This window comes from Eublepharis macularius, chromosome 17 (genome assembly GCF_028583425.1).
Source record: "Eublepharis macularius isolate TG4126 chromosome 17, MPM_Emac_v1.0, whole genome shotgun sequence".
Classification (NCBI taxonomy): domain Eukaryota; kingdom Metazoa; phylum Chordata; class Lepidosauria; order Squamata; family Eublepharidae; genus Eublepharis; species Eublepharis macularius.
The window spans coordinates 13,577,603-13,588,025 of record NC_072806.1 but is presented as its reverse complement, the minus strand read 5'-3'; the positions used below and the strand labels follow the sequence as shown (position 1 = coordinate 13,588,025).

General features: G+C 44.9%; 1 protein-coding gene across 1 annotated transcript in view; it reads right to left on the bottom strand.

Annotated features, from left to right (window-relative positions):
* Positions 1–351: 351 nt before the first annotated feature.
* FHAD1 (forkhead associated phosphopeptide binding domain 1) overlaps positions 352–10,423 on the bottom strand; it is a 44,560-nt gene continuing 34,488 nt past the window's right edge. Inside the window, exons 22-27 of the mRNA XM_055001798.1 lie at positions 8,390–8,525; positions 6,318–6,439; positions 6,084–6,179; positions 4,485–4,705; positions 3,161–3,326; positions 352–1,105 (exon numbers count right to left, since the gene is read on the bottom strand). Coding sequence (XP_054857773.1) covers positions 1,007–1,105; positions 3,161–3,326; positions 4,485–4,705; positions 6,084–6,179; positions 6,318–6,439; positions 8,390–8,525 — 840 coding nt within the window. The 3' untranslated portion in view covers positions 352–1,006. The remainder of the gene's footprint in view (positions 1,106–3,160; positions 3,327–4,484; positions 4,706–6,083; positions 6,180–6,317; positions 6,440–8,389; positions 8,526–10,423) is intronic.

The window sequence follows — 10,423 nt, the reverse complement described above, 5'->3', positions numbered from 1 at the left end:
TAGCACACAACTGCTGCCCAAAATGACAGCCTTGTGTTGATTTCTTCCCTCTCCCCTTTAAAATGTACACACATTTGAAAAGCACAAACACACCCTCCCACTCTGCTGTGTTAGTTGATATTGCCTTTGATGGAGATGGAAAAACACATGATGCCACCACACGGATGGAAACAGCGGATGCTGATACAAGCTAGAAGGCATTTAAAATCATTAGGCAAGGAATGCTGCAGGGTAGTTTTGCAAATCAATTCATGAAAGCAACTAGCTCTCAGTTTATTTACATCAATCTGCCTACCCCAAGTCCTGTACCAATTGTCAGACCTAAAAGAAACAAAACAAAATCCCCTAATTTCCCCATTAAAAATTCCCTTCTGGAGACAGTTCTTACTCACCCCTGGTGACTGTGTGAATGGCTGTCTACAAGCTTGATTTTAGATACAGGTTTATTTGTTCTTGAATGGGATTACAGCAGAAGATTTCTTCAAGTTTTATTGGCTAGTTCACATGTGCACTTGGCCAGCGCAGATGACCCATGTAAACAGTACTCTTAAGAAGCGCCGCGTTTGCACTGATATGAGAATGTCTGCCTGTGGTATTTGAACTATGACATCCTACTCACACGTGCAAGTTGTTCACTGCCTGATACGGCGGCTACAAATATGCGCTAGTGAAATAGCTCTGTGATTCTGAAGGACGGAGATGCCTGATCAGTTACAGACTCTTCTCCCACTAACCCCCTAAAAACCCAAAACTATTATGCCAGTTAAGCAGAGTGAAGCTTTTATACATAATTTTGTGCCAAATTTTCAATACATTTCTACCAACCAAGATACAGTATAGCAGATAAGACCACTACATGTTAAAAAAATAAATATACATATAGATGGATATTTATAAAACTCTGGTATGTTTCTATAAAACACTGTGCCGTTTATCATATTTACAGAAATGGACGAGCATACAACCACATCACTCTTACTCTAGAGGAGTTTGCTGTGTGGGATACCTACGCAGAGGCACTACTGTGTGCTCTTTTCTTACAGGCTTCTACCGGCCTCTCGAGCATCTTCTGATTTTCAGGGAATGGTTTCTTTTTGGAGGCTGCCTGCAAAAGATGAAGGGGAAGAAGTGCATCTGAAGGTCCAAGTGAACTTGCCCGATCTTCAAGGTTATCTTCTGAGCTCTTAGTCTGCCTCTTCCCACTTTCTGAGCTAAACATTCAAAGCTGCCTTCTGCAGAGTCAGACCATCAATCCAACTAGCTCATTATTTTCTACTCTGATTGGCATAATTTTTCTACGGGGAAAAAACATGTTCCTCCTGAGATTCTTTGATTGAAAATGCCAGAACTGACCCTAGTCTGGGACTCTGAAGCATTACCCTTCCGTATGAAGTGGATGGCGACACAGCCTTCTCTGTGGTGGCACCCTGGTTGTGGACCAACGTTCTCAGAAGCACCACCACAGACAGGGAAAAAGCAGCTTGTTTTTTATACTCTTGTAGTATTGCAGTTGCTTTAAGACTGGAAAATTAAGTTTAACCATTATGGATTCTCTCTAGAAATCATTAGATTTTCAGTTGTGTGAAGGGCGAACTAGTTTGTTCCTGAACTTCAACCTTCTGGTTTGTCTTTGGAGTACCACCAGTTTGTAAAAGCAGACGTGAAGGACACCCCCAGACGGCATTGCTCTTTCTTTGATGTGTGAGTAAGGTGCTGTCAAGATGCCACCAACTTATGGTGACTCCATATGGTTTTCAAGGCACGGGACAAACAGGTTGCCTATCTCTGCACAGTGACCCTGGGCTTCCTTGGTGGCCTCCCATCCAAGTACACTAACCAGGGCCGACCCTGTTTAGCTTCTGAGATCTGATGAGATCAGACTAGTCTGGGACATCCAAGTCAGGGCCTTTCTATGATACAAGAGTGTAAATCAAGTTGAAGCTGATTCACCTCTGTTCACCCAAACCGTTTCATTCTGTCAAATTTCTTTGCAAGTGTTTAGCAGTAAGCTTATAATCTTCCAAGGGCCAACTGTGTTCTTTCAGCAGTACCACATTTAAACCCCTTTTAGTATTTTAACACCCCCCCCTGCTCCACTTGTCAATTTATGTAAGAAAACTAATCAGATTTGGTCACGTTTGAACTCTGCTCTGCTTAATAATCTTTGCTGACTTGAGTTACAAATCTTGCGCATTAGCTAGTTAACAGAAATAATGAAATCTACCTGTCGGTTTTTCCTTGTTGTCATGTGGGAAAGCATAGGAGGGGCCAATGGAAACTTCAGGCCAAGCTAGAACCGGCAGTGCATTCCACACGCCTGTTTCTTCATTTACAAAGCAAAGGGGTGGGCTGCAGGGAACTCAAACCCCCTGTCCCATACCCACCTTATGCTTTGAAGCATTCTCCTCTCAGCCTGACTCAGGGTCAAAAAGCTAAACATGCAGGTCTTTAACTGGAGTTCCCTGCAGTTACACAGCAACTTTGGGGAATAGCTGTTAAAAAATAAAGGAAAACTCAAATGGCCTCAGAATGCCTCTGGGGGGGCAGGAGGGGCTCCCCCCTCCCCTCTCATGCCATACCTGTGCCAAAATAACACGGGGATGCGGGGTTTTCCCCCAGGTTTTTTTGCTCCACATTCTGTGCACATGGAGAAGCAAAAGCAGGGGGAGGGGAACTCTCCCTGAGCTATTTCGACACAAGAAACGGCTTGAGAGGAGAGGGAGGAGCCCCTCCTGCCCCTGCGGAGGCACCCTGAGGCCTTTTGGGCTCTCCTTTATTTTTAAACGGCCACTTACTTTTCAACTGCCATGTGGCTACGGAAACCTGAGTTGGAGAACCCAGATCCAACTCTTCAAGAACCTGCACATTTAGCCTGACCCATACTTGCCCTACTGGAGCGACAGGTGGTGGCCGCACTCCGTGTCAGAACACTTGCCAGTTTGGTGCAGTGGATAAGACGTTGCCACCCACATGGGGGCCATCCATATTTTGCTGTGATCCTTTACAACAAAGCAGGTTTGGGAAAGGTCAGGAAGAAACTGGGGAAATGTACCACAATGCTGTGAGGAAGCGGAAAGAAAACCCTGCTCCCCGACAGGAATGAACCCGAAGCACATGACCTGACTGAAGAAGGTCTCTGCCCGCTTGATCCAGCTCTTACCTTTTGGTGTTTAAGAAGCCTGCTGAACCTCTTCTCCTGGTTCAGCTCTGATTTTGTTCTCTCCAGAGCTTCTTTAAGCAGAGCGTTCTCCTCGGCTTCTCGGTAGATCCTGTCTGCCAGGTTGGCCATCTCAGCCTGGCACGTTTGCAGAGACTGCGCGTTCATCCTGTACAATGCAAGAGAAAATAGCCTGGAGGGTGGGTGTTGGGAAATACATTTGGAGACTGAAAGACTGAACTTTGTCACAAGTAAGCTTTGTGAACAAGGCCACCAAAATGACCAGTCTGCAGCTGACTGCCCACACATACTTGCATCAGCCATTAAGTTTTCCCATCCGCTGGACCCAGTTCCAGCGGAGACCCTCTACCCTCCAGGTAGGGTCCCAAAGCAACCAAGCACCACCAGTGTGTTTGGATCCGGCTATAGCTGACATCCCCCCACCCCCTTCTTATCTGTATCAAAATTGTGTGGGTTTTTCATTCCTGTGAAGTGATTCTGAAGCCAGCTTTGGATGAAAAGTGGGACATATGTATAACATGCTAACTAGTAAAGAACAAAATGAGATTGTAACTGTGTAACACTTCTGTTACTGTGACTGAAGATCTTCTGTTTCAGAGCACAAGGGATAAATTTCTGAGCAGTAAACTGCTTCTCAAAAACTCCCCCCCTCATATTTAAAAAAATTGCTATTAATAACACCGAGGTGTTATTAAATGGTTAAACCAAGGTGTTATTAAATAGTAAAATGGTTTTAAAGTGCTTTGGCTTAGGCCCAATTCATTTACCACAATATTGTGCTGTGAATATCTAATCTTTTTTTGTTTTAAGTGACTGGTTCATTGCAGTACTGCCAATGATTGTGCTGTACCAAACTCTGTCATGGCTACCGGCTAAGACAATTAACACGGCCCACCTTATAAGAGGCTGCTCTAAAACGGCTCTGTGTAACTTCCCAGAAATAAATGAACCCACCCTCAGCTAAAGCAAAGGGCACACAGTACTGCAAAACAAGCAAGACTATGGCTTGTGCAGTGAGCTCTTATTGCTTTGGGAGGGTAACAGTTTCCGAGAAACGATATGGGGCTGGCTCTAATAATTCCCTTCTGCTAAGCAAGACACCACGCTCCAGTGGAGGAACATGCACCAGGAGGAGATATTTGGCGCCAACCCATCCTAAGACAAGTGCCATCTCGTCTGGTAGCTGCACTTTAGCATATGCAGGGTCATGGAAATGGTTCACCTTGCTGGTGAAATGTTTCCAAAGTGGCTGGCGGTGCCGGTCAGGGTGCCGGCCGTCCCCCTCCAGGCCCCCCTGGGTTTATACCTGAACTGCCCGGCATCTTTCTCGTACTCTTTCAGCAGCTCTTCTTTCCTTTCCAGGCGGTTCTTCAGCTTGCTGATCTTGTCAAACAGCAACTCGAGGTCCTTCTGCCGCAGCAGCCCAACCTTTTCCCGTTCGTCCTGGGGAAGGTGCTTGACAGTCTGCATTCCCATCAGTTCCCTCACATTCATCAGGCTGGCCAGATCTTGAATCAAGGTGAAATACTGCGTACGGAAAGGAGTAATGGTTTAATGCTGGGAGGGCCAAAGAAGCAGTCCCCTGCTTCTTTTGCATCAATCTGTCTATACAAAGAGCCCCTGGCTCACTGTGACAACCACATGAATCCACAGTTAAAGATCCAATAAGAATGTAAACTACAATAATGTGCAAATGACAAATATATCAAGTTATCTTGAAGTGTCTAAGTGCAATAAATATGAATATAAATCATATACACAAACAGCTGTCCCCACCATATCATCTGCACACATCTAGTAAACTGATTCACATATCAACGCTGTGTATTCACAAAATTAAATCAACAAGACTATCTCCTTTTCTCCTTTACCAGAATTTAAACAAAGAAATATGCCTAATGGCTCTGTTCCCATCAGTCCTGTCAACAAGGTAAGTCCAAAGGAGCAATTGATTAATATAATGGTAGGTAACTTCTTCTTTTTGAGGATTCACAGATTTGTGGAGACACTGGCTGTCTCCACAACAAGATGTCGGCTCCTGTCCTCGTTTTGCATAAACTTCCTCAAGGACGTGCTGTCTTACCGTGACTCTCCAAAGGTGAAATAGAAGTTACAAATCATACAGCAAATCCATATTGCATGCGACCACCTGACCTGGGCCATTTTTCAGGTGTATAGGAAAATCTGTCTTGTCCATTCATGGCTCCAATCTCCAGATTTAAGTAGCCTCAGATCAGTGCCACTTGCCTATTAGTATATACCAGGGGTGGCCAAACTTGCCTAATGTAAGAGCCACATAGAATAAGCATCAGATGTTTGAGAGCTGCAAGACATGATGCATTGAAGTGACTTCAGAGGCGAGTTTGGGGGAGTGTCGTGAAAGTGGCATCACAGGAAGGGGTGGGGTTTTGGTGCAGCATGCTGGAAGTGAGATAATCAGAAGGGGTGGAGCTTGGGAAGAGCCATCACCTGACCTTTGACTTGGAAGTGACATCACATCCTTGATAGGCTTCACCCCCGAAGGGGTGTCCCAAGGTATTTTCTGAGTTGGACCTGGCAACCCCAACATTTTTATTGAAAATATGAAAGACATGGAAAGAAAGAAGGAAAGGGAGGGAAATAAACTAAACTAAAATAAACTATATGGCCACGGCAATACTCGGAGACCTCCAGGAGCCGCACAATACGTCTATAAGAGCCGCATGCGACTCCCGAGCCGTAGTTTGGCCACCCCTGGTATATAAGATGGTGTGCCACGCGGGAATGGAAATTGTGTGGGATCTGGGATGCGAATTGGAGGCACACCTCTGCAGGATCCCTATTCCAGGCTCTCCGGGGTACTTTGAGGGCACATTGCAGGATATCCCCCCTCCCCCAAATGCTAATGTGTCCGTCAAGTTCATACCATGTTCTCGCTAAGGTCTAAAGCATCAGCCATTTCCAGCTTTGCAGTCCTCTCTATAGTCACGTTGGGATCCAGGCTACAAATGATGCTTTGAAGCTGAAAATTAAAAGGATAACCCATTCAGAACATATTACGGTAGAGAGCTAAAGTTAAAGGCATTCAAGAACTTTATTTTTAAATGACATGTTTTCTTAAGAAATTATGGTCACCCCCCTCTTCCTGAGTTTGGCTTACCTTATTAGCATCCCCGCCTGTCACCGCTGACAGCTCATGTTCTTTTTCTGTTTTTCGATCGCTTTTCTCAGTTAGGTCTTTTTTTAGTACTACAAGCGGCTCCACATTTTTATCTGTAAATCCTAGGAGGAGAACAGAAAACCCTGATTCAAAAGCTGCTGTGCCGCAGGCATTTAAAGTGAGAACTCACAACTGATCAGTATCATATTGGGGCGAGGGAGATAAAGCAGGAACATTTTTGCGTAGACAAAACCAATTCACTTATTAGAATAATGCTCAGGGACAGAACGTTAAATATGAAAGCTGTACTGTAATCCTAAATCCCCAAACAAAACAAAATTGGATTAGTTAAACTACCTGCAATCTGTATAATCCCAAAGAAATTTTGTCATTGTGCTTGATTACAGGTCAGATGAGATAAGACTGGAAGACTGGTGATCTGTCCAATGTGTTTTTAATTGGGAAATTGCACCTGCAAGAACAGCCAAGGGGGAGGGAGGACTGACGCTCCCCACCCTGCAGTCATCTCTCTGCCATGAAACACTCTTCAGAGCTGCTATTTTTCACACATGGGGATTTGCTTTATGTTTCTCCACAAAGGGGCAAACCGCAACTTTTGGATATGCTTTCAACTAGAAAAACGGTACAGCAAAAAGGGTTAAAAACCACTCTTCTTGTGCCACAGACCCATCTAAATGAGGGTTCCCTGAGCCTTTCCCAGCTTTGGAGATCCAGTCAAGGATCCAGCAGGACCCGAAGAGAGAGAAGGAACACAATGATACTTTCCCAATATAAATTAAATGGGAGGAAGTCACATTACATTACTGAAACTGATTCAACAGAACAGAATAAAAGTTGGAGCAGATTTCCTCCAACTTAACCAATGGGAGAGTCCCTTAAGTTGGAAGAAGGTTCCTTACATTGGAGGCAACTATACTTAGTGGTGCCCAGGGGTCATTTTGTTGAAAAAGAGCTGGAGGAACTCATTAGCATAACTCATTAGCCTATGCAATGCCTCTTGCCATCGCAGGAAGTGTGTCATTAGTATAACTGATTTGCATATGACACACCCCCTGACATCACCTATCCTGGCTGTTTTGGACCCAATCCTGGTCATTCAGGGCCGAAATTGGGCCCAAAATGGCAAAAAGGGGCTGATAATGGCTGAAAAGGGGCCCAAAATGGTCAGGATCGGGCCGCTGATGAGGGGGAAGAGTGATCCACCACCTGTCAGAAGCCTGATCTGGGCCGTTTCGACCCTAATCCAGGCCGAAACAGGCCCAAAATGGCTGAGAGTCAGGTGGCGGGGCCACCTGACATGTGACCTCTTTGGGGAACTGCTGGAACTGCGTTCCTGCGCGTTCTTCCTCGAAATGAGCCCTGGTGGTGCCATATGAGAAAGGAAAGATCCACCCCAATTGCCCCAGCCCAGATAAAGCAATCAGATTCCTGTCTGATGGGGAAAAGTGCACCCTGCAACACTGGGAAATCCCATGGTGCATCTGTTTGTACAAGCCTGCAAATTCAGCAGGGCAGTTTTGCATGTATGCAGCCACGTCTTGCTCCCCATTGGTTCTCTGGATTTCCCCCAGAGGTTCCTATGGATTCTGATAGGGTCATCTATGATAAACGGACATCCCTGCATCTTTCAGAAAAAGCATGCTGTAAACCAACTGAGTAATACTTCAGACTTTCAACTCATGCGCTGGCATTTCACATTGGAAGAAACTGATGGAGGGTTTTTATTCCATAGGTTTTCTTCATCAAATGATGTGATGGAGAATTTTTTTTTAAAGGCACAGAAGGTTTTAAAAAGAGTAAAATAAATTTATGCTATACGATATAGAGGCTGAGTGTGTCCAATTTATATTAGTGGAAGGCCATAAAGAATAGCAGGAAGGTTTACTCTCATCTGTGCACTCTAAATTCAGCCTTCTTCATGCTCTACATCCCACCCTGCCAACAGAACTCTTTAAAATCAAGCTCAGCTCATCCTGGTGCCAAACAGTAAGAGGCACAAATGTACGCAAAGGAGGAGAAAGCACAGGCAGAGAGCTGAAGGCAGAGCTCACCCAAAGGCCGAGTCCTTTCCAGCACTTTGATTCTTTCCCGCAGTTCAGTCAGGGCATCTTTTTGACGCAAGATGGTTTCCTCATGTCTGGAGCCTTTGCATTTCGCTCCCAGTTCAGCCAGGTCCAAGGCCAGCACCTATAAAACAGGCTCCAGATAATGACCTCCTTTTAATTAGCAGTGAAAGGGACCTCCCCTTTCCAGTGAGGCAATTCCACTGGGATTTCCCTGTGCAGTGACCAGAGAAGCTGCCTCATAAAGGGTAAGAAAATGACTCGGAAAGCTCTTCCTTTTGAAACTGGGGAAGGTGCTCCCTTGCATTAAAACATCTCAACAATGTTCTTGCTGTTGGGTACACAGGGTTAGGGTTAGGGAGAAATTGCAGAGGAATCTTAATGCACCATTTCAGAATCGGGCAAGTTGGCTTTCCACGGCTGCCACATTTCCATTCTTTGCCAAGCATTTTTCGTGAATGGGCTAAGCAAATAGTTTCTTCTGCTTCTATGCTCTTTTTGAATCCATTTGTTAAAGAAAACAATTCCTAACTGAAACCTTAAAAAAACAAACAAAGCAAGAACTTTCTACAGCTTTGTCTCTCCCTTTTCAAAACCAGAAGGCCCCAAAGGGCCACCTCTAATCCCATACCCCAGATGCAGGGCCACGCACCCGCTGTGCTCATACGTGTGCGTGCACGTACACACTCATTCATGCAAACACACAGAAAAGAGATTAATTTACACAAAATCAGGCTTCAGTGTTTTCTGCAATGTGGGAGGGCACATGAGCTTCAGCAAAGGGACAGAAAAATATGACGTTCTAGATAAACTCTAGCGAGCAAGACAAACCATGAAACACTAGGAAATATTTTTTAAGTGGGTGATGGGAGAACTCTTTTTAGTTTTAGTTGGGAAAATATTCTCTCCCAATCCCCAAAATTTAAACTGCTGCTCATGGAGAAAAGCTCTGGAAAACTCACCCTTTGTTATCCTTGCAGTGGACTTTGCATCAGTAAACTCTATTTGCAAAGGTCTCTAAGAATAAGTGTCCCCTGCCCCCGTTGCAAAAGAAAATGGAAGAACCAAAGTATATTCTTTTTTTTCTCCTACACTTCCAAACCTAATGAGCAATTACAGCAACACTTAACAGTTATAATACTTCACATTTGCAAAGCGCTATGAAAACATTTGCCAATTACCTATCACAACATGTTGGGGAGGGGTAGATATGGAAAAACAATCACGCTTCGCTTCAACAGGACAGGAGAATTTGAACCGTTCGTTGCTGTTTTCTGCTATGAACCAGCCAGGTACGTTCAACTAAGAGCCAAGCTACAAGTGACGCCTGACACAGGTTGGACACTTGTCAGCTTCCCTCAAGTTTTGATGGGAAATGTAGGCGTCCTGGTCTTGCAGCTGTAATGGAGAGCCATTGCACGCAGAGAGCCAGTTTGGTGTAGTGGTTAAGACCACGGGACTCTAATCTGGAGAGCCAGGTTTGATTCCCCACTCCAGCTGGGTGACCTTGGGCTAGTCACAGTTCTCTGGAGCTCTCTCAGCCCCACCCACCTCACAGGGTGATTGTTGTGGGGTAATAATAACACTTTGTAAACCGCTCTGAGTGGGCATTAAGTTGTCCTGAAGGGCGGTATATAAATCGAATGTTATTATTATTATTAAGTGTCCAACCTGGGTAAGGAGTCACTTGTAGTTTGGCTCTGAGTCTGTTCACTTGCCAGGCAAGTCTAATTCATCACTTGTAGCTTGGTTCTGAGCCATGCCCGACTGGAGCTTCTGGGATGCAGGAAGAGGCCTGATCCTGGACAGCATCTTGAAATAGACCAACTGGCTCACTTGTTCCTCTTTGGCTTCGTAACTGGCTATACTTCTCCAAATAAACAGTGACCCCCTTTGGGGAAAAGTAGCTGTCTATTTAGCAGGTTTTAATCCCAACCTTCTGCGAAGTATGAAGTTGGGGTGGCATACTTATCAGTATTTCTGTCAAGTTGTTTTCAGATTGTAGGTACAAAGTCTGTCTTG